The 23,198-nt window shown below is 55.0% G+C and overlaps 2 protein-coding genes and 1 long non-coding RNA gene across 8 annotated transcripts; 2 read left to right on the forward strand and 1 right to left on the reverse strand.

Annotated features, from left to right (window-relative positions):
* Nucleotides 1-33: 33 nt before the first annotated feature.
* Nucleotides 34-20,173, reverse strand: LOC102567048 (TNF receptor-associated factor 1). 5 transcript variants are annotated; one of them, XM_019487015.1, is made up of 10 exons: nt 20,085-20,173; nt 17,797-18,010; nt 17,038-17,252; nt 10,058-10,143; nt 4,085-4,219; nt 3,608-3,671; nt 3,146-3,388; nt 2,264-2,441; nt 1,713-1,861; nt 34-1,611 (listed from the first exon to the last, which is right to left on the reverse strand). In XM_019487015.1, exons 4-10 carry the CDS (start codon nt 10,060-10,062, stop codon nt 1,390-1,392), a joined length of 996 nt encoding a protein of 331 aa, XP_019342560.1. In that variant the 5' UTR covers nt 10,063-10,143; nt 17,038-17,252; nt 17,797-18,010; nt 20,085-20,173; the 3' UTR covers nt 34-1,389. The 5 variants fall into 5 exon arrangements, with proteins under 5 accessions (XP_019342560.1, XP_006258752.1, XP_019342559.1 ...); XM_006258690.3 differs by lacking the exons at nt 17,038-17,252; nt 17,797-18,010; nt 20,085-20,173 and adding exons at nt 5,884-6,000; nt 14,347-14,431; XM_019487014.1 differs by lacking the exons at nt 17,038-17,252; nt 17,797-18,010; nt 20,085-20,173 and adding an exon at nt 14,347-14,431.
* Nucleotides 8,920-14,223, forward strand: LOC109283047 (uncharacterized). Of its 2 annotated transcripts, none has more exons than XR_009455436.1 (3): nt 8,920-9,010; nt 11,980-12,574; nt 13,867-14,223. It is a non-coding gene; the product is annotated as an uncharacterized LOC109283047 (long non-coding RNA). The 2 variants fall into 2 exon arrangements; XR_002090079.2 differs by lacking the exon at nt 8,920-9,010 and adding an exon at nt 9,043-9,132.
* Nucleotides 19,949-23,110, forward strand: LOC109283046 (urokinase plasminogen activator surface receptor). The gene is made up of 5 exons (XM_019487017.2): nt 19,949-20,234; nt 20,582-20,719; nt 21,169-21,312; nt 21,499-21,636; nt 21,770-23,110. The coding sequence occupies exons 1-5, from the start codon at nt 19,967-19,969 to the stop codon at nt 21,982-21,984; spliced, it is 903 nt and encodes a 300-aa protein (XP_019342562.2). The 5' UTR covers nt 19,949-19,966; the 3' UTR covers nt 21,985-23,110.
* The last annotated feature ends 88 nt before the right edge of the window (nt 23,111-23,198 follow it).

Here is a 23,198-nt window from a genome sequence, read left to right on the forward strand (position 1 = left end):
AGACAATGGAAGCACAAGATTCCACCCCCCTGGTAGTCGTAAACCAATAAATTAAGTTTAATGTTGTCAAAATAAATAGGTTCATCTCAGTCTGCTGGGAAATGTGACCAATGGGGGGAGGGGTCAAAAATCACGCCCTCTTGGCCCCAGGCATCAGGCAGGGGGCCAGTAGGAGGCCACTGTCATGAGCAAGACCCATTTTTGAAGACCACTGTCATCCCTTCGTGGTTCCTGTGACACAAGACCTCTTCCAACATGGCTGCCACCCAGCATCTCCCGCCATCTTGGAAAGTGGCTTTCAAGATGGCCACCAAGTAGATTTTTCCTCCTCCTTTCTTTTTCCATGGGCAGGCATCTTGGTTACTGGCTTTGGAGCAAAGCCTTCAGATTAGATGGAGGCCATTTTGGAAGGTGCCAAGCAGCCATCTTGGATGGATCCCATGGGATTGGGTTGGTGCGGGGACTCCGTTGGTCATGACCACCATTGAAGGAGACTATTGGCTAGGGACTAGTGGGAGAGACACCCAAGAGGCAGGTGACTGCCTTGGAAGAAGGTTAGCCATCATGTGGGTAGCCATCTTGAAAGGAACCTTCACCAAGGAGATGTCTTGCTGTGGCAGCCATCTTGGGAGCAGAAGCCACATCTTAGGCAGCCATCTTGAAAGTAGACTTTGTCCAGATGGTGTTTTTCCTGGTGGTCATTGGGGTCAGGGAAACTCGGTAGTAGTGGCCATCTTGAAACCCATTAAGGGTGGAACTAAAGATCAACATCCAACAAAGCAATGCCACATCTTACAGGTGGCTGTCTTGGAGGAAGTGTTTGGCAGAGAGATGTGGCATAGGCAGCCATCTTGAAACATGCCAAGGGTGGAGCCAAAGAAGTTACTGTGTCTTATGGGCAGGCACATTTGCTGGTGAGATATGGTGTAGGTAGCCATCTTAAAAATGTGTTGGCTACACCTTGCAGGTAGCCATCTTGAAGGAAGCTTTTGGCAAGAGCACACAGCACAGGCAGCCATCTTAAGCTGCTAACAAAAACGTTGCCTATCCTATGGCTAACCATCTTGGAAAAAGTTTGCCAGGGAGATACAGCACAGGTGGCCATCTTGGAACATGCCATGGGTGCAGTCGAAAATGTTGACCATGTCTTACAGGCACCCATCTTGGAGGAAGGCACATATCAGGGAGACTTGGTGCAGGCGTCCATTTTGAAAGACACCAAGGGTGGAGTTAAAGATGTTGGCCACCTCTGATTGGTGGTCATCTTGGAGGAAGCATTTACTGGGGAGACGTGGTGTGCCCAGCCATCTTGAAGCACGCCAAGGGTGTATCAAAGACATTGGCCTTGTTGTAGGGGCCTGAGGCTCTAGTCCTTTGTGAATGCCCACCTTAAACGTTGGGGTCTATCAAAGCCTGGAAGACCAGTGTGTCCTCTTGGAGGTAGGTGGCCCCACTCGGGGCTTCCAGCTGACGCAAGGGGAAGAACTCAGGGAGGCCGCTGGCGATGTTGTTCTTGCCAACAGGCCGTTGGAAGGATGAGGAGGTCCCCAGGGGGCGAAAAGAAGTGGACACGTGCCGCTGCCCACTCTGGTCCAGAAGGCTGAAGGTGACCTGGGTGAGAAGAGTGGGATTCAGGGTTAGCCTGCCCTTGGCCTGCACTGAAGGGGGCCTAGGATGAGACTGCCCCCATGTGTCCCTGGTGCCCTCCTCACCTTGTGCTGGAAGGGCCACTGGAGCTGGAAGTCGTATTCCCCCCTCATCACCACCAAGAAGAGAGAGAGGTGAGTCCCGGCTCCAGCTCCATCCCCATTGAGGAAGAGTTTAAGGCAAAGCTTGTAGCCGTAGCGGTGGGTGTAGAAAGCTGGTGGGGGGAGAGACAGTGTGTGAGGTGAGTGGCCATCTTGGAAGGCCCCTTGGGCAATGGGGTTTCCTTCCAGGTGGCCATCTTGGAGGAAGCCATTGGATTCCTTGCCATGTGAATGGCCAGAAGCATGATGGGATGTGCAAGTCCTCCTAGCCAGGGGATAGTGGCATGCCTTGATGTATTGAGACACAGGATGGGCGAGCTGCATTCTACACTTTGCTTCCCTGGCTGGGGAGTGGTGTTTTTTTCCTGGGGCTCCCTCCTGCTGGATGTCATAGGGGCTATAATAGGCTCCCCGGGGGAGGACAATTCACCCCTCTTGAGTGTCCTCAACAGACATTCACTAGAGGACTAGAAATAGATGAGACGCATGGTGGGGGATGTGGGGGAGGCACTCACAGGGGGAGTAGAGGGCAAGCCTCTGGCCTGTCTGGGCTTCCCGCCTCCGAAGGGTGATGTCGGTGACCTTCCAGAGGAAGCGCCCATCATAGGACGTCTGCTCCAGGGTCTGGATGCGGGCACCCAAGCTGCTGATCATGACATCCTTGATGGCCAGAAGCGAGTCCTGATGGGCCACCTGGGGAGGGGTCAGGGGGGAGACATAGGTGGGGTCAGAGGTGAAGGGTCAACCCTATGGCAAAGGTTTCCCCCCACCTCATGGTCCTTTGAGTGAAGTAGGAGACAGTAGAATGGGGCTGAGGCCAAAGGGGAAGGGTGAAGTGGTTCAGATGAGAGGTCATGGTCAATGCTCACATGCCTTGGGCTTGTAGGTCTAGTTAGAGTGGGGGGGCAGGGGGGGGTCAGAGGTCAAAATTGGACTGGCCTGCTCAACAACGGTTGGAAGGACAAAGGTGAGGGAGCTTGTGAGGCTTTTCCTGTCAAAGGTCAATTCTGACAGTGTCCACAAAAGTCACAGGCCAAAAGTGAGAGGATGCTGGCTAATGTGGGTAATGGGAGGCCACATAAGCCATTATCAGAAGGCCACAGGCTACCATGGGAAGGCCCTAGGCCACTGTTGAAAGACCCTAGGCAACACTTAGAAGACCACACACTATCACTGGAAGGTCATAGGCCACTGTCAGAAGGTCAAAGGTCAACTGTAGTGCCAGAGGGCAGTGGTCATATGTCAAAGAGGAGTGACATACGGATCCATACTAAGGGCTATGGGGCAATTGAGATGGGTCACAGGTCAAATCTGATGCCATGGGGTCATGTGGGAGGAAAGGGGGGGGAATGGGGGATGAGTTAGGGTGTGGGGGAGAGGCAAGAGGAGGGAGTCACCTTCTCCTCCAGCTGCAGGATTCGGGCCAGGGCTTCCCCCAGGGCCTCAGAGGCTGCAGCCCCAGGCTCCTCACGCCGGCTTAGCTCCCGGCTCATCACAGCCAGGATGTTGTGCAGGGTCTTCTGCTGCAGCTCCACCCGCCCCAGCCGCTGCTCCAGGGGCCCCAGCAGGTCGCTGGCACCAGGAGCCCCCTCTCTGCCAGGCAGGAGAGCGGCATGGGCCTCCAGTGGACCATGATGCACCTGGGCAGGGAGAGAGGAATGGGCCCTGAGCACAGTGCCTCCTGCTTGGTCCTCCCTGCCCCACAGCCCAGCACCCCCTGGGCCAGCTCCGGGCACCTGCCCCAGCGCCTCCTGCTGGACCCCAGATCCCCTATTTTGCCCCCCCCAACTGCCTGCACTAGGGGAAAATGCCCCTTTTCTGGTCACCCCCCACCCCCCCAGTCCCCTACATCCACTCACCCGATCCAGGTCATTGAACAGCGGCTGCACTGGGGCTCTGTACCCCTCTGGCCCCAGCAGGTCTCTGAAATATGCCAGGGAGGGGTAGAAATGGGGGGACAGGAGGTGAGTGTTGCCCTTGTGGGATCCCCCTGTCCCACCGTGCCCCCTAGAGGCCCCCCCCAGGGTGGGCATCAGCCTGGCTGCTGGTGGGGGCAGGTGTTACTGCAATCAAGTGAGCAGTGAAGGGGGAGGGATGTGGGACACTGGCATAGTGCCCTCACCCGGGTGGGGGGGAGCTGTACCTGGGCCCCATGGATGGTGTCACCTGTTGAATATGTCTCCCATGGCAGTCTGGATGGATTCCCCCCCCCTGCTCCCACCCTGGAGGCTGCACCCAGCCCACCTGCCCCCACCATGGAAGGATGCCCCCTGCAACTGGCACTGGCCCCTCCCTGCAGCCTAGTGCCCCCAAGGGTGCCCCATAGTGCCCCCTACCTCCTCAGGGCCTGATAGCAGCCGCAGGGGGGCGTCTCCTCCTCATAGGGGGCTGGGGCCCCTGCAGCGCCCCCCTGTGGGGTTGTAAGGGTCTCACTGCTGCTCCAGGGGCTGAAGACCATGGAGCTCATGTCCCTGTCAGGGGACAGAACAAGGCAGGAAGGGGTTAATGCACTGCAATTGGCTGGTAGGGCCAGCCTAGCCTGTGGCTGATTGGCTGAGCCACTAAGCGATTGGTCCCACTAGCTCAGATTGGCTGAGAGCTCTTGGGGCCCTCTCTGGGCTCTGTCCGCCAGTCTCTGAGCTCTCATTGGCTCTTGTCACTGCATGCCCTGAGCCCCCAATTGGGTGTGAGGCACAGTGCTGTGCTATGATTGGCTTGTTTCCCAATGAGCTGTATGTCCACCCCGGTTCCCCCCTTCTGATTGGCTCAGTGGACCTGGTGTTGGCCTGCTGATTGGCTGGCAGGTGTGAGAGACCAAACCGCGGGTTCCCTGAGCAGGGCCTGGCTTAGAAAGATGGCAGGCTCCTGGTCCAGCTGGCTGCAAGGCAGAGCTCTCGGCTCTTCCCCTGACTTCTTACTGGCTCTCACTCCCTGAGCACTGATTGGCTGGGAGGCCAGGATCTCTTTCCCTTTCCCTGAACTCTCCTTGGCTCTCATCCCCTCCCTCTGCCCTGCTTGGTTGGGAGACAAGTCATAAATGCATTCCCTGTACTGTGATTGGCCGAGGGGGCATGGCACAGCCTGTCTGTCTCCATCCCCCAACCTCATGGGCTGCAAGGTGATGGGTGAGCCCCTCCCCTGGCTGGGATTGGCCAAGCCGGGCTCATGGGGGGTGGAGCAAAGGCCCTTGTGTGGGGGGATTTTGCTTTCAGTTGTTTCCCCCTTGGCTGCCCTGAAGGCTTCTAGGAAACCCCCTCCCCTCGGGCAGCAGCAGTTCCCGGAGGCGGGGGTGGGGCGGGGGGCTTTCCCCTGGCTGGGGGCAGGGAGGGCAACACTAGTGGGGACCCCACTGCGCTGAGAACCCAGGACGGCCATTCCCCTCCCTCTCATCCCATCCATCCAGCCCTTGGCCCTGTCGTGAGACTGTCCATCTGCGCCAGCGCTGCCACCCGCAGCCACCCAGCCCCCATCCAGCACCCATCCATACGCCCGTCCACTCCTCCATCTGTCCTCCACACCCCGCTCCATCCTTCTCCATCCAGCTAGCCCTCTGTCTGTCCCTTCGTCCAGCCATCCATCCAGCCATGCAACTCCTGCGCCCACCCCTTCCTGTCCGTCCATCCATCCATTCTGCGCCTCCTCCCCGCCTCCCCCCCCCCCCACTCCTTTCCCTCAGTTCCTCCATCCCCAACCCCGTCCAGCCATCTGGTCCCACATGCTCCCATCCATCCATCCATCCATCCATCCATCCAGCCAGCCAGCCAGCCCATGTCCGTCTGTCTAGCCGTCCATCAATCCCCACATCTGCCTGTCTGTTCAGTTTCATTCATCCATCCATCCATTCCTGACATCCCCCATCTGTCTGTCCATCCAGCCATCCTGCGTCCATCCACTCCTACATGCATCGCCGTCAACCCTCCATCCCCCATCCCCACATTGATCCACTATTCACCCCCATGTCTCCATCCCTCCCTCCATCTCCACACTCCCATCCATCAGCTCACACGTGCCCCCTGCCTACATCCATCTACACGTCCCTTCCATCCCTACACACCCTCCCTCCCTCCCTCCCATCCATCCATCCCCGCGATCCATCCATCCATCCAGCTGCCCCCCACCCGCAGCTTCAGCTCACCCAGTGCCACGTCCTCCTCTCTCTGCGGCCAGGTCCCGTCTGCTGCAGCCAAGCCAAGGCCTGCGTCACGGGTCCCCAGTGACTCACAGCCCTCCCCAGCCCACGCGTCATGTGTGTCTGTGCGTGGGGACAGGCCCAGGGAGGGGAAGGAAGAGGAAGGAAATAGCTGAAGGTGTCTGCGGGGGCTGGGGCACCCTGTGTCCCCTCCTGGCGCAGTGCCCCCCCCCCAGCTACGGGTCCCTGCTCTGCCCCACCTGGGCACCACCCTCCTGCCCAAGGCAGTGGGGCAGCCCCAGGGGCCTCCCAGCAGGAACCCCCCACCCCAGCCTGGGGAACCCCCCGCCTCGGCCACTGGGAAAGGCCCAGAGGGGAGGCCATGGTGGGTGGGGGGGAAACAGTTGTGTGTGTGTGTGTGTGTGTGTGTGTGCGCGCGCGCGCGCATGTGATGTTTGTGTCTGTGTGCATGTGTGCTAGTCTCTGCATGTATGCATCTGTCTATGTTTTCATTTGTGGCTGTGTGTGTCTGTGTCTATCCTGCATCTGTCATGTCTGTGCTGGTGTGTGTGTGCGTGTATGTGTGTGCACACATGTGCATCTATCTGGTAGTGTGTGTGTGTGTCTGTCTTCATTTGCGGCTGTATCTGTTTGTGTGTGTGTGTGTGTGTGTGTCTCCAGATGTGAGAGAGAGTCTGTGCAAGTGTGTGTGTGCTTGTGCATGTCTACCACTATTTGTGTGTCTACTCTGTATGTGTTCCTGTCTGTCACATCTGTGTGTTTGTCTGCAGCTTCATTTGTATGTGTGCACCTCCGTGTGTATGTGTGTGTGTGTGTGTGTGTATGTGCCTGTCTCCAGCTGTGAAAGATATGGTCTGTGTGTGCAAGAAAGAGAAAGAAACAGCGTGCGAGTGAGAGAGAGAGAGAGAGAGGGAGAGAGGGCAGTCTGTCCATGTGAGATAGGATGTATGTGTTTACATAGGTACATGTGTATTGGTCTCCATGTGTGTGCATCTGTCTGTCTTATGTATTCATTTGTGACTGTGTCCCTCTGTTTCTGTGTGTCTGCCACTATTTGTCTTTGCATGTTTGTCCATTACAGCTGTGCCAGTGTCTCTGTGTGTGTTTCCAGATGTGAAAGAGATGGGGGGGGTGTCTTGTGTGTGTCTCTGTCCGTCATGTCTGTGTGTCACTGTGTGTGTCTGAGAGCTTGTGTGTGATGGGTCATATATTACTCTGTGTGTCATGTGTGTACATATGTCATGGAGAGTCTTTTTAGGGGGGTGTGTGTGTGTGTCTGTGTGACTATGTGCTGGGTAGCCACCTGTGTGAGTGTGTACATGTGTGCACATGTCTATGTTTGTGGCCGTCTGTGTCTTCATTTGTGGGTTGAGGGGGAACGTCAGTGGAAAATAACATCTTGTTAGGGGCAGGAAGGGAACGGGGCCCTGTTTAATCTTTAACGAGGTGGGTGTGAGGGCCAGATGGGATCTATTTTGATGGAGGACGGGGTTGTTGCCAAGCCTTGGCCATTTACAAGGGGCCTAGGCCAAGCTGCAGAAGTGTTGGCTAAGCAGAAAGCCCCAAAGCCTATTTCTGAGCAATCGTAGCCTGGACATTTGCCACTGTGACAATTAGTCAGCAAATAAAGGAAGCCATCAGCACGTCTGACTAAACCCGTCGGGAGATTCAATTAAACAAAGCACAAGGCCCAAAAGGAGACAGTATAGGGGAGGCCACAGATGAAATAATGCAAATATACTGCTGTCTCATAGCTTTCTCTTAAAATATTAGTAGTGACTGATATAGCCAAATGTTCTGGGTGCTATTTTGTTATGATAGGTATATTTTTATGTTAAGATGCTTCGATCATGTGGAAAAACAAAACAGCCTTGTCAGAGAAGGCCATAATTTAGGTAGAGAAGACACATGATGGTGACGAACAGCACTCCACACCTTCTACTCTCTCGAGGATATAAATCTCAAGTAATGAACACCTTTTAAGTCTATGAGAGGTCTGGTTCAGTCCAGTCCCCAAAGTTTCAGTGAAACAAAGATATTTAAACAAAACCAGAGGTCATTTATTAAAATATTTAGAACCAGCTGTCTATAAAAATGGGCTATAGGCTGAAGGGCAATGTGGAGAACTCAGCAAATTCAAGGTTGGGCTGTAAACCTATTTCTGCCTCCTTTATCTGTAGCCAACTCACAAGGGTACCTGCCAGCTGGGCAACAGGATGTCATGGTGACTTCTGCGACCAGAGATGACTCGTGACCAAGTCACTGGACAACTCAAAGGTGAGTAGAGTGTTCCTATGTTCAGGACCAATTATGCTGGAAGCACATAGAGCCCCAGACAGAAGTCTCATTGGCTGAGGGACTTGATAGCAGCAGATCCAAGGAGGATTATGGAGGTTTTCTGTTGCCTGAAGGAGCCCACAGGCTTAATGTAGGAGAGAAGTTTCCTCTGTAGGAAGGAAACGAAGGCGACAGAGACACTTCTGATCACAAAGAGAAATTCCCAAAACCCACGTGATCTCAGCATTGGAAAAGACCCGGGTGCCCACCTCCATCATTTCAAACCTGAAATGTCAAAGCCGAAAGTGAAATAGCTTTTAGTCTTGTGGGCATTTTGAGTGGTTTCTGTGGTAAACGGGAAGTTTTCAGAGGCTGCCTCAATGGAAATAACCCAACAGCCCCGTCTTGGGTCTGCGCAGAATCTGGAGGTTGCAGAGGAAGTGGTTTCTCCTCTCCCGTGGTAGGAGGCCTCCCAGAAGACAGCAACTTAGAGGGTATTTCTCAACTGTTCGACATTTTGAATGGAAACTGAACCAAAACTTCTAATTAAAGGACCTTCTGGGAGAAAGTAACTTGTCTGCATTGGAAGGGTGTTGAGATCCATCAAGGCAGCAGAATGGAGCCCTGGGGAATGGTGTTGGAGGTTTCCAAGAGAAGGCTTGGATAAGCTCTGGACATGGAGGATTGAGGAGTCGTGGTGTTGGACCAGAGAGCCCACAAGGTCCATCCCTACAATGCTGCCATCCTGTGATGACCCTTTGGAGGTCTCAAAGAGGGTGACGTTCTACTGTCTTGGTAGAAGACCTCCCAGAAGGCACCACCTCCTGCATCAGAGGTACCTCTTTCTCTGCATCTTCCACCACAGAGGGGGAGCGGGAACTGGGAACCTCTCTCCAGGGCTACAAGAGATGGGACAAGATCTGTGATGATCCAGAATTACAAGCAGAGATGAAAAGGGTGAGGACATAACAACAGGCAGCCTGGGGAATAACTGGCTGGGCTGCAGTACAGCAGAGAGGGACCTGGGGTTATAGTAGACCATAACAAGCTGAATATGAGCTACCAGGGTGCTCTTGTTGCAAAAAAGGCCAACAGCCTCCTGAGTTATAGTAACAGGAATGTCACTTGCAAATCTATGGCAGGGATTCCCCCACTTGATTCAGGCCTCCCCTGGAGTCCTGTGACCAGTTTTGGGTCCTGTATTTCAAGAAGGAGGTAGAGAGATTAGAAAGAGCCCAGGGCAGAGTGACACAAATTGTTAGGGGCTTTGGAGGCAAGACTGATGAGGAAAGGCTGAAAGAGCTAGACTGATTGAATGTGGAGATGAGAAGACACGGGGGGTGGGGGGGATATGATACCAGCCTTCAGATCCCTGAAGGGCACAGACAGAGAGGATAAAAATAGGCTTTTATCTGTGGCCAGAGGGGGCCGGACTAGGAGCAATGGCCTCAGGCTGCAGGAGGAGGAATTTTGTGACCGTGAGGGGGCTCCAGCACTGGGAACAGGCTGCCGGGAGAGGTGGCAGCGTCCTGGCTGGGATGGTAGAGTCTGGGATCATTCTGCCTTGAGCACGGGCTGGACTAGATGTGACACTGTGATGTCCTTTCTAGCCTGACTTTCTTGTGAACCTGGGATCCTATATTGCTGCCTGACCCATTCTTCCTTCCCTCGTTTATCCAGAAAGCCAGGGTCAGCCCCGACAGGTACAAATGAAATTGTAATGAAACAGAAACAAGCTAGGCACACAAGGATAAGAAGCCAAGTCAGCCTTGTATGTGGCAGTCTAGTGCCCCCTTGTGTCCATTCAGATGAATCACCCTCCCCGCTCTGCTGGATTTCCCTCCCTGCAGACACCAGGGGTGTGAAAATCCCCCATTCTTACCCCATAAATTCAGGATATTGCTGTTACGGGCTGGAAGACGGCCACTCATCTGCCCCTTCTTCCTGCTGCCGTCGTCTAGCGTAGACCTGCAGACACGTGCACACACCACAGCTCTGTTATCTTCTCCCCATATCAGGCATGAGGGGAAGCTTTGCATAAATCTGCATACATTAGACTGCTTTGATCCTAACACAGGGACATGGTCATGCCAGGGACATCACCCCATTATGACATGATATTCAGTTAACCTGAACCCAGCTTCTCCATACCGGGCCATTATCTATTCCCTGGCCTTCCTTCCTTTCATCTCTGTGCCCAGATCCACCTACCCTTGAACTTGAGCTGCCAGGTCTGGAGTTCTCTGGGCGCAGGTGGATTTTGAAGAGTGGGGTACGGGCAGAGGGGTGCATTATCACATGTAATACTACACACATTCCTCTCCTGTTAAAGAGAAACTAGAAGCTTTACTAATCTGCTAGCGGGCTAGGGCTGCACTATTCAGTTGAAGATCAAAGCAAATGCAAACATAACTCCTGCACCAGGCACTCATTTGCTAGATTATATATTAAATAGAACCCTTCCCCCCCCACCCCCCGCCACAACAAACTAGGCATAAAAGGGGTCAGATTGTTGAAAGCTGTTGTGTCATTAGTCCCCCCTCCCCCCCCCCCCGTTTCTGAGTCACACTTTCTTGCAAAAATAGGCCCTAAAGATGCATTTCCCCAATTGCACCATCACACTCTCAACCTCCAGATGTGCTCAGGGGACCAAGGAAGGGTAGTAATCCCACCCCCACAATCAAGTTCCCTAAAAACTTAATATATGAACATTGTGAGAGCAATTTTCACACTGAAATGCAAGTGAATGTTCTCACTCTGTGAGAACCAAGAATAAAAGCAGAGGAAGATTAAAATGACCACACTTTCTAGCATATAATGTGCCCTGGCATGTCTCACACACCTGGCTTTGCGAGTTGAAGAGGAAAAGATCTCTCTTTGTAGTAACAGAAGCTCAATCTCCTGTCTCTGACAGGGGCTATGATAGATGCTTTAGTGGAGCGTATATAGACATGGTCTATCTAAGAGTGATCTGTCCCTGTTCACATGGTCACTGGCATCCACCGTCATTGGTTTAGAGATGTCAGAGGAGACTTGTAGCCATTAACGGATCCATCCTCTGCGAATGTATTTTAACCACTGGACAAAGCTGGCTTTGCTCTCTGCCTCTGCATCCTCCTGTGCTGAAGTCTGTTCTCTCATTTGTTTTAAATTTGTCTCCCATTAATTTCAGTGGGTGCCCCCTAGTTCTGCTACTATATTCTCTCGCATGTAACCTTCTCCCAAAAATAACACACACCTTCTTTGTGAAAGGCAGGACAGACACATTTTTCCATGCCCAGAGTTATGGCTGCAGAGAACAAGGGCAGGCTCATCTTCAGCTGACTCACCCTCCCTCTCCAACTCAAATAAAACTCAACAGACTGCTGAAGCCTGGTTTCCTTGGGGGGGACCTCTGATCTTAGAAAGAGCTAAAGAACTGTGAAATGAGAGAAGAGACCAGAAGTAGCAGAGAGCAACTTTGCCCCCCAAGAAAGTTTAGCTTTTTCAGTCATGACCACTGAAAAGGAAAGAGAAAGGTTAATACCTGTGAAGTGAAAAAGGCCATTAATGAGCCATTGATTCCTTTGGTAATAAGGCAGGGTAGAGATGCACTTTATGGACTAATTAAATAAGATCTATCTATCTATATTTATATCTATGTCTATACATACACACACATACATAGTGAACATAATTTTCCTAATATAATATAATAATATACATTCTATATCTATCTATATCTCAGAGAGCAAGAGCGAGCGAGCACTAGCTTTTATGGCTTAGTCTTAATGCCCCCTCCCTTTCTCTCTCTTATTTAATTAGTCGAGAGCCCTGTCTTTTGATTGACTTCAGAATCACAGCGTGAGCTATCTCTTCCCTTTCGTCGCATCCTTCATGATTTCACAGACATCTGCTCTGGACATACATCAACCAGTTCTCCTTGGGGACACCCAGAAATCAGCACCCAGGAAAGCCGGGAATCCTCTGCCTGACCTCATCCCTGGGCAATCGGGGACAGGAAAACACCTGGAGTGTATTTGTCAAGAACAGCCTTTACTAAGAGGGACAGGGGAAAATATCACAACCTATATCTATGGAACAATATGTTGTTATCCACCTACTGCTGACAGAGCCAGGGCACGATGCTGGAGCCCCATCATGCCAGTGGTCTGGACCTTGTAGTAATGAAGGTGTTGGAAGATGTTCCCACACCTGAACAGGATGCAAGGCAGATGCCAAACATGGTCCCTCTTGGTGCCGTTCCCATGGGAAGGACCTAGAGACAGTGGATTCCAGGGTGAGATGGGACATATATGACTGTTGCCTGATGCCAGCTGTGGGAGATGGGTGCTGGGGCTCTCCAGAGGGCTCCCAGGAATAGTTTGGGCCTGTGAAGCTACCCGGCTTCCCCACTCAGGTAGGCCAGCAGTGACGGCCCCACGGGAGGATCCCCACGGCGGTGGGGCCAGGTGGTCACAGGGAGGCAGCACCAGGGTCCTCCGCTTCCTCAGGTTCCTTGGAGACGCGGGACAAGGGAGATGTGGGTTTGGGTCTGTGGCAGAGAGGAGACAGAGCGGGGCCGAGGGCTCTGCTGAGCTGTCCTCACAGGGCAGGGCACATCCCCTCCTCCGCACCCCACATGGTCCAGAGCCCGGGAGACGTGGGGCCGGGCCGTGTCCCCCCAAGACTGCAGAGACCACGGCTTCCAGGTCCCCTCTGGGAACAGGACACAGAGTCCCCTCAGCCCCACACTCTCCTCTCTGGCCCCATGCTCTGCCCCTCAGTGGGCTATGGGCTCATCCACTGTCTCTTCCCAGGGCTGCCCTCTTCCTGGGCTCTGCTGTTCTGCTAGGAGTCCTGCTGCCCTAAGCTCCTACCCGGTGGCTTCCAGGGCTAGATTGCCCAACGGGCTTGGGCCCCAAGCTTATATGGCTCCAGTCCTGGCCAGCTGTCTCCTTAATTGGCCACTACCACACCTACTGGTTACTTCCTAAGCAGGCTCTTCTCTTAAAGTGACAAATGCACCAAGCGCCCTGTCACACTAACCTCAACTTCCCTTGCTGCAACCTGAGCCCATTGCTCCTTGTTCTGTCACCTGCTCCATCCTCTTTGCAACCCCCTGCAGGAAGTTGAAGGCTGCTATTAAATCCCCCCTCGGTCTTCTCTTCTCCAGACTGAATAAGCTCAGTTCCCTCAGCCTCTCCTCACAAGTCGTGTGTCCCAGCCCCAAAACCATTTTCATTGCCCTTCACTGGACTCTCCAATTTGTCCACATCCTTTCTGTAGTGGGCCTCAAAACTGGACACAGGACTCCAGATGTGGTTTCACCAGTGCAGAATGGAGGGGAATAATCACTTCCCTTGACCTACTGACAGTGCTTTTCCCAATGCAGCCCAAGATGCCATTAGCCTTCTTAGCAACACGGGCACACTGCTGGCTCATATTCAGCTTATTGTCCACTGTAAACCCCAGGTCCTTTTCTGCAGAGCTGCTGCCCAGCCAGTCAGCCCCCAGTCTGGGATTGCTCAGTTCAAAGTGCAGGACTTTGCACTTGTCCTTGTTGAACCTCATGAGATTCCTTTTGGCCCAATCCTCCAATTTGTCTAGGTCACTCTGAATCCTAGCCCTACCCGCCAGCATATCTACTACTTCCCCCAGCTTGGTGTCATCTGCAGACTTGCTGAAGGTGCACTCTGTGCTGTCTTCCAGGTCACTGATGAAGAAACTGAACAAATCTGGCCCCAGGACCGACCCCTGGGGGACTCCCCTTGATACCAGCTGCCAGCTGAGCCACTAATGACTGCCCTTCATGTCTGATGATCCAGCCTGTGACTTCCAGTGCTCTACGGCCTATGCAGCTTCTTCTGTCTCCTTGGTCTTCTCTATAGTCTGTTCGGCTATTCTGGTTGCATGCTGTCTCCATCACCTACCAGCTGTGCCCAGAGCTTCTGAAACTACATTTTCTACTCTTGTTACTGTTCTTCAGCTCTGCCAGGACCCTGCAGATTCCCATCCAAGTCCCCCGCACTTCTTCCTGAAACCTGTACGAACTGCCTTTTTCTATTACCCAGTGTCTGTATGTCATTAACCTCTGGAGGACTTTGGAGGGAGGAAAGGAGGGGATTACCTAACTCAGAGGATTGTGCCATTACTGGTTGCAATTCTCCAAGAGGGTAGTTCACCACTTACCGAATCCAAGGTCAGGGTCCCCAGTGTTGTCCTGAGGCATGCAGAATGTCTTCTTGGGTGGTATCTGGTTGCTGTCATTTTTGATGCACAGACTACTGGAGTCTGGGTGCTCTGGCAGGCTGACACTAGCAAGTCATCTTCCCAATCCCAAAAGTGACACAGAAAACACAACTTGGATCTGTGTCAGGTGGCAAAAGCCACTGGACCAAAAAGCAGTATGCGGAAAACAGGCCTCATGACCACTGAATGACCCAATAAGAAAGGAAAAAGAAAACACACACACACACAAATGGAAAAAAAAGACACTGAGGGCCTGGCACAAGTTATGTGCATTACACAATTCACCTGCACAATAAAGTTAGACAGGCCACAGTTGCAAAGTCATTTATCGCACAATTCACTGGTGACCTGAGCAATAAAGCTACACCAGCCACATGTCCAAAGTCACGATCACGCCATAAAAATGGCCATCCAGCTACAAAAAGAGTCAACCAGCCCTGAAGTTAGATTCATCCAAGATCACATTGCCCTGGTGAATAAGACATTAGTCATAGAAAACGAGAGCTGGAAGGGACCTCAGGAGGTCATCTAGTCCAAGCCCCTGCTCAAAGCAGGACCATTCCCAACTAGATCAACCCAGCCAAGACTCTGTCAAGCCGGGTCTTAAAAACCTCCAAGGATGGAGATTCCACCACCTCTCTGGGTAACCTGTTCCAGTACTTCACTACCCTTCTAGTGACAAAGTTTTTCCTAATATCCATCCTAAACTTCCCTTGCTGCAACTTGAGACCATTGCTCCTTGTTCTGCCATCTGCCACCACTGAGAACAGTAATGGTGAAGAACATGAGCTGTGTGCTGAAAGGAGAATACCAGTTTAAGGGGTCCCTGTCTGGAAAAATCTTAGGCCTTACACTGAAAATGCCGGGTATGTTTCCTAGGCCCCCACCTACCCATTACACTGAAGGCATGATTAACCAGGCAGCTTCAGTAGTCACTGGCCACACGTTCCATCCATCAATAGCATAACAGAGAGAGGAATACACTACAAAGTTATTCCACTGAAGTCTTGAGGCTGGGCCTCACAATCACGTCTCCTGACACATACGTGCAGCCCAGCAGCTAGAGGTGCCAAGGGGCAGTAGACCCTGAAGAAAGGCTGCAAGCAGCAGAGTTCAGCTGCAGCAGAGGAGGATGAGCTGGCCTTCAAGCTAAAGTAGAAACCCCTGGGAGTGGCTGGGAAGCTGCAGGATGGGAAGAGGCAGTGCTCTGGGGGCATAGAAACCGAGTGCCTGGGACCAAGCAGCCAGCCTGGCCCCACAGGCTTCAGGGAAATGAGCTCCTGGGGGAGATGGGCAGAAGACAGACTGGCAGGCACCTGAGCTACCCAGGAGAGCTGGGAGGAGGGAGCGAAAGGGGACTTGGGGTGTGGTGAGGCAGTGACTCAGAGTGGGATGGATTTGAGTTGGGCAGTCTGCATTTACAGTTTTGGTGTTGGGATTCTGCTTGCGACTGGATGACTGGGTTGTAGTGGTGAGGATGGACACCCTAGAGGGGACCCTGGTGGCTGAGGGATGGTGAGAGCAGCCTGGCGGAGGGCCAGGGATCCTGGGGGATTAGGGCTGGTGTGGAGGAATCAGGCTGAGGATGGGAATGCTATGGCCAGGGAAAGCAGCAGAGCTGGGGACATGGGCAACTGGTGGCTCCTGAGTCAGTAGTCAGTAAGTGACCAGGGGGGTGGGGCGGTGGTTGGGTACCCCCATGGCCGATAATGCTGACCCAGAAGTGCCGGGGTGAGTCCGGAAGTGCCAGCAGTGCTTCTCCTGGCGCCCCCACTCCCTGGCTGCTGCTCTCAAGGTGGGCACCATTGCTCCCACCTGCCCCTGCTCCTGTTGCCTAAGCAGGAAATGCTGGATGTCAGGGGGTGCACCAGCACTCTCAGGGACTGCATGTGCACCCCCCTACACCCCCTATACATCGCCACAGGCCTGGGGTCAGGGTCCCAGAGAGGTGGGAGCTGGGGCAGGTTTACAGCAGCCATGCTGGGGCCATGGGCCAGGAGGGCTGGAGGAGCTAGGCCAAGACCAGGAGGACTAAGGCCACCATAGGGAAACTAAAGCCAGGGAGCAGCTGAAGCCAGATCAGGTTTAAGCCAGGAGGGCTAAAGCCTGGTGAAAAGGGGCTGAAGACCAAGAGGAGAAGCTGGGCTAAGACCAGGGACCCAGGGAGAATGGAGAGCCTGTCTAGGGCTGGGACCAGGTACACTGAGTGGACTGGCTCTCAGATAGGGCCAGAGGGTCCACAGGATGGACTCAGAGTAACATCTGGGAGGCTGGACCATGGCTCAAGGGTAGGATGGAGGCCACAGTTACTGCCTGCAAAGCAACTGGTGGTTGAGGGATTGACAGACCGAGAGCACCACAGCTGAGTGCCCCAGGGACAAGGCAGGGGCCTGCTGGACACGGGCACTACCAGCAGGCAGGGATGAACTGGACTCACTCTGGGACCTTGGGCAACCTCCCAAAACCATGTAAGATCCATCCCAGCGTGGCAGGCAAGGTGAAAGGACGAGCTGGAGTGGGGCAGGAGTTGCGTGGCCACCAGGGGACATCACAGTCACCTTTGGGGCCAGATGCTGCTACAAGCACCTGGTAGGATGGGGACAGGGTAAGTGAATGGTGTCCTCTCCATACCTGCTTCTGTCCAGTGACTTCCCTCGGCAACGGTCTCTGGGGCCTGGGACGGTGAACCCCACATCCTTCCTGGGCAGCCACATTTCCTTCCAGCTGCAGCTGGGGAGGCTCTGGCTGAGGAGCTGCAGCAGGCTGGGACTCCTGGGTTATTTTTGCCACCTCGGTGGGTCTTTGTCCTGGTCACTGCCCACCTCTTTGCCACTGTTTTCCTCTCTCTGCAAAACAAAGCTGCTGAGCTGAGCTGGCCAGGGGCGGGGGGGGGGAGGTTGAGCGGGGCTCGGGGTGAGTAATGGCAAGCTGGGATTCTTGAGGGGGTGAGTGGGCTGGGGTGAGGTGGGGTGGGGAGCAGGTGGGGGAGGGCAGGAGACACAGACACAGATGCAAGGGTGCATGCAGACAGACAGACAGACTGCTGGGCAGCAGGAGGTACATGGGAGAGCCCCACGCCGGGTGGCAGGGACACGTCTCCTAGAACGACCACACTGCCCCGCTGGAGAAGCCTCATGTTCACACTGTTCAGACCCTGGCCGTGGGCTCTGTGGACACACGAGATCCAGCCTCAGCAGCCCCCAGAGCCAGCACGTCTCTCGAGGTCTGATCCCTGCTCTAGGGTTGCCTTGTTCCCCAGCCCTGGGGCAGCCCAGCTTCCCAGCCCCGTGGCCCTGCCCTGCTTTCCTTGGCTCTGTGCAGTGCCTGGTACCCTTGGACCCCTGTCCCAGCCAGGGTCCCCCCACACGTCTCCACCTGTTGACTCCTCACCAGCTCTGATCTCCTTCCAGATCCGTCCACAGTCTCACCATCCACACCCACGGCCACAGGACCTTCCAAGAGGCCTGCAGGGGGCAGCGTGAGTGGCACATCCTCCAGTGAGGCTCTGCCTGAGGGGGTGAAGCAGGTTGGCAGCCGGGACTCCTGGGTCCTTTCTGAATTTCCCATAGGCCTTTGTCCCCCTGGCTGGCCTTGGTTTCTCTCCCTGTAAGGCACAGGTGGCACTTAAGAGATGATTAACTCATTATTGGCATCTCAAGGCTTGATCCGGCTACATGTTTGTTCAAGTAATAGCATGAAAAAGCCCAGAGTAAGTGACTGAGTCGTTACACACAACATGCAGGGCAGCTTTGTGGCAGGTTCCTCTCTGAGTGCGTGGCCAGTGCTCCCAGCCTCCGCAGCGCACTGTTCATCTCATCCGATGGCTGACTGGGCTCCCTGGGAGCGTGATCCTGGGCTCTGCCCCGACCCCATCTATAGCGCATGATGGGAACTGAGCCTGGATCTCACATCACGCCTCACTTGTGGTCGCACAGAAAGAGCCATGCTTGGGATCTCACAGCCCCTTCTTGTCAGCTCTCAGAAGCCCAAACCAGCGGTGCTCAACCTTTTTGCTCAGGGGGCCAGAAGGGCAGTGCCCATTGTGGGTGGGAGGGGGAAGATGGCTTGTGACCTAGCCCCACTGGGGCGTGGGGTTAGGGGGCCTGACCTGGCCCCATGGGGGGTGGGGAAGGGGCTGTGGCCTGGATCCAACTCCCCCCACAGGGCTTGGGGATTTGGCAGCTGGGGAAAGTGGCTGTAAGAACTGCCACCACTTCCTTGCTGCCACATTTCTCAACCCAGGGGGATCCCTGTGGGCTGGATGCCACTGTGCTGAGCACCGCATTTGGCCCACAGGCCAGGGGTTGAGCACCTCTGGCCTAAAACAAAGGTGCTGAGGCAGGCACGGCCACTCCCAGGCAGCCTTGGCATGCTGGGATGTGCTGGGGCAGGGAAGGGGGTGCGTGGGCAGCCTGGACACCTGGGGTCTTTCCAGCTCCGAGAGGGAAGTGAGGCTGAGGAGGCTAGAGCAGGGGGAGCTGGGAGCCTGGGTTCCCTCCCTCTCCACAATGGATGGGATGGGGAGGGGGTGTTGCAATCTGGGACAACTCCCTTCCTGGGCTTGTCAGGCCCAGTTTCCAATAGGACACACGTCACAGGGCCTTGACCGAGGTTTGAGTATGTGTAGGTGTGCGTATGGCCAGGACAGGGGGAAGGAACTTTCACTTGCGACACATCTGCCCGTTAATTGCCCAGCCGCAGCTGCAGAGGAATTTCAGCGCCTATCTCTGGGTAAACACTGCTGCACCAAAGAGCCAACCAAAGCTCCTATCCTCATTATACCCAGCTGTGCCCCCCTCCCAAGAATGAGCTGCAGCCCCTATGCCCATTATACCCAGCCTGATGCCACCTAGAGCCAGTTACTTCCCAGGGCCGGGAGATTGGCTGATATATGGTTTACAGTGAGGGGCTGGGAGCCCGGGCACGTGGATTCTCTGGGGTGGATTGGGGGCTTGTGGGTAGGAGCAGCAGGCACCAGGAGCTCGGACGCCTGGGTTCTCCAGGGAGCAGGATCTCGTGTCTTAGAACAAGGGGTTGGAGCTCAGACACCTGAGTTCCTTCTATATCAGCTCTGAGTCATCCTGTGCCTTCAGGTCGTCCCCCGCCCTGCCACCACCTCACCGCAGCTCCTCCCAGTGCCCATACAACAGGCAAGTGGTGCCCAGCTCAGCACAGACCAGTGCGGACGGTACACGGGAGCCATGATGCCTGCCTTACACATGGTCATGTTCCTTGAGCTGTTGGTTACTGGTGAGTGGGCCTCGCTCCCACCCAGAGCCAGCCACAGCTTCTCTCCCCATTACACCCAGTTGTGCCCCACAAGATCAGCTGTATCCCCCCACAGCCTCCAGCTTGCGCTGCCTGAAATGCCTGCCCTGGCAGGGGAACTGCCGGGACGAGGTGGAGACGTGCGCGCCGGGGCAGAACGCCTGCGTGGTGCAGCAGCTGAGCCTGACTCCAGGTGAGACCCCGGGGGCTGGGGAAGGGGGGCCTGGACACCTGGGTTTCCTGGGAGGGGAGTGAAGCTAGAGGGTGAGAGCAGGGGCGGCTGGGAGACCAGATGCCTGGGTTCCTTGGGAGGCTGCAGGGCTTGCTGGGTTGTCCCAGTCAGATAAGAGTCCCTCCTGGAGTACTTGGCTATCTGCTCCAGGCCCCGGACACCAGTGCTCTGGGCTTACCTCTGGCCTCCTACCATCCCCCTGCAGTCATGATGGATGCCCTGCGGGTGGGCTGCGGGACCTGTAACCGGCTCCTTTCAGACACCGCGGCTGGACTGAGCATATCCAGCTCCTGCTGCTACACGGACCTGTGCAAAGCGACCAACATTCGTAAGTACGGCCTCTCCCCAGAGCCAGCTGCATCCCAGCACATTACACTCAGCCCTGCCCCCCACCAGACCCAGCTGCAGCTCTGGTCCCTGTTATATCCCATCCCATCCCTCCCAAAGCCAGCTGCGTCTTGGTCCCATTACATCCAGCCTGATACCCTCTAGATTCAGCTGCAGCGCCTGTCCCCATTGTACCCAGCCAGATGCCCGCCACAGATCCAGCTGCTGCTCCTAACCCCATTGCACCCAGGACTGCTGCACCTCTGATATACCTGCAGCTCCTGTCCCCGTTGTACCCAGCCCAATTCACCCCAGAGCCAGTCACATCCCAGCCCCATGTCTCTACAGGTGACCCACGTCCCAGTTGGCGTCTCCCGTGTCAAAGCTGTGTGGGATCTGCCAAAGCCTGTGGCCCCAACACCCCGACTTTGACCTGCGTTGACCCCCAGGCCCAGTGTCTGCAGCTGTCCCGGCGCCTGCTGCCTGGTAAGGCCTGGACACCTGGGAACCTCCTGCAGGAGGAGGGGGAGTGGTTCTGGGTTCCTTCCTCACGCTGGGTGCGGGGAGCCCGGACGCCTGGGTTCTGTCCTGACGCTGGGAAGGGATGTTTGGAGGTACTGGGAGCCCAGACAACTGGGTTCGCCCCAGCCCTGGCAGGTAGCAGGCCCGGTGCTGGCTTTAAATCACAGCGGCTGGTTTTAAAGCCCAGACACCTGAGTCCTCTGATGGGAGGAGTGGGGTAGGGTTGAGAGCAGCGGGGCTGGGCATCTGGAAACCTGTTTTCAGGGCACGGCACGGATCAGGGTTGATAGCAGGGAGGCTGGAAACCCAGACACCTGGTTTCCTCAGTATGCCCCACACTGGCCTAGCCCCCTCCCAACCCTCTGCCTGTACCTCAGTTTCCCTGTTGCCTCACTACTCCCATGTCCTGGCAGGGGAGCAGGGAGACACCATGTACAAGGCATACGGGTGGCGAGGGCGCCCCGAAGAGCTGCTGGCCCTTGCTGTGGGGCCTGACCTCACCTATGTGCACGTGCAGCGCTGCCATGGGACCAGCTGCAACAACGGCTCCTTTGCTGGTAACGCTGCCGGGACACCTGGGGTCTCCGGGCAGAGAGTGAGGGCTGAGGGGTGAGAGCAGGAGACTTGGGAGCCCGGATGCCTGGGTTCTTCTAAAGGTGGGAGCTGGGGGGTGAGAGCAGAATGGGCTGGGAGCCCAGACCCCTGTGTTTCCTGACCACCTCCCCCCCACACTCCCCCCACAGAGGTGCCCCGGGGGAAGCCCAATGGGAAGCGCTGTTACACCTGCCGGGAGACAGGAGCAGGAGAGTGCAACCGTCGGCAGCTGCAGAGCATGAGGTGTACAGGGGCCATGGACCAGTGTGTGAAAGTCCAGAGCACAGGTGAGAACCAAGTCTGCCCCCACCAGGAGTCCCAGGAGTCTGGGCTCCCACCCCCAGCTCACCCTTTTCTGCCAAGAGACCCAGGTGTCCAGGGTCCTGGGCCCTTACACTCACCCTTCTCTCTGCCCCCCAGACAAGAACAACCCTAGGACCCTGCTCTGCGGCTGCGGCACCCCCAACCTCTGCCACCCCTGGCAGCCCCTGGCACGCCTCCTGCTGCCCTCGGGCCACAAGATCTACTGCTGCTCTGAGAGCCTCTGCAACCGTGCAGCCCCCCGTTGGGACCCCCTGCCCACCCTGCTGCTGCCCCTGACATTGCTGCTGCTGCTGGGGGCAGTCTGGAACTGAACGGGTGGCAGGGAACCCAGGCATCTGGGCTGGGACCCGCTGGAACCTGTTCAACTCCCAGGTAGACTCAGGTGTCCAAGACACACTCACAGAACACACGTATCTGAGCTCTAAATCACGTGAACCCATTCCTCGTGCAGGGAACCGAAGTGTCCAACACACACACACACACACACACACACACACACACACACACACACACTGCCTCGCCCCTCCCCCTGTCTCCATGGTCCGAAGACTTATGGGTGTCCACAAGGAGGCAGTGCCCACTTTGACTTTCAAATAATGCCCCCCTGCCCTCCATCTTGCTCCAGGAGCAACAGAGCCTTTGAAATACCCCCTGGAAGGAGCAACTCCGATGTCCTGCCTGGTAAACACGCCGGTGCTGCCCTGCTGGCTTCCTGGGGGTCAGGTCCTTATACATAACAACCCATTTTCTCATTAGCAGGCTAGACATCTACCCCCTCCTCCTGCTGTTGAACCCCTGTGACCATCACGGGGGAGGGAGTGCAGTAGCAGGGGGTGTCCTGCAGGGGAGCGGTGCCCTTGGAGGACCTCCTCCTGCCCATGGGGGTCCCTTGTTTGCTAGGAGCCCCTGCTGAACATCCCCTTTGGGACCCCCCTTGCAAGCAGCAGAGGGGATTATGGCTGGGAGGATCTCGGGGAATCCAGTGAATCTCTAGGCCCGGATCCATGTGAGAGCAACGGGGCACCTGATTGGCTGGGATCAGCATGTGGGTCTCCTAGCTCCAAACCTGGTGCTAGGCCTTGGACGTACCTCTGAGATGCAGTGCCTTCCTCCTGGTGTCAAGTCCAAGCCCATCATGTCTACTACATGTCCATTAATTAAATTATTACACAACACCCATGGATCAATCTGGATTTTGCAGGAAACGATCATTCCTAAAAATTCAAAAGAAATATTGTTAATTCTCAGTAGGCATCCGGTACAAAGAAAATTTTGTGGTGTTCTGTATAAACATGTCAGGCTGTCAATCAATCAATCTGCACTCCATCAGTCAATAAATCAAGAGCCTGAAGTTTCTTCCAAAAGTTACAAGATACTTGATGGATGGGTTATTTCTAGTGAACAGATACTGGCAATTAAACTACAATTACTGCCATTGCTACTGTTACTGTTGTTTAATTGCTATAATCACTATTGTTATTAGCATAAATAATAACAACAAAACAAGACCAGTAATGCTAACAGC

Source organism: Alligator mississippiensis, chromosome 11, assembly GCF_030867095.1.
Source record: "Alligator mississippiensis isolate rAllMis1 chromosome 11, rAllMis1, whole genome shotgun sequence".
Lineage (NCBI taxonomy): Eukaryota > Metazoa > Chordata > Crocodylia > Alligatoridae > Alligator > Alligator mississippiensis.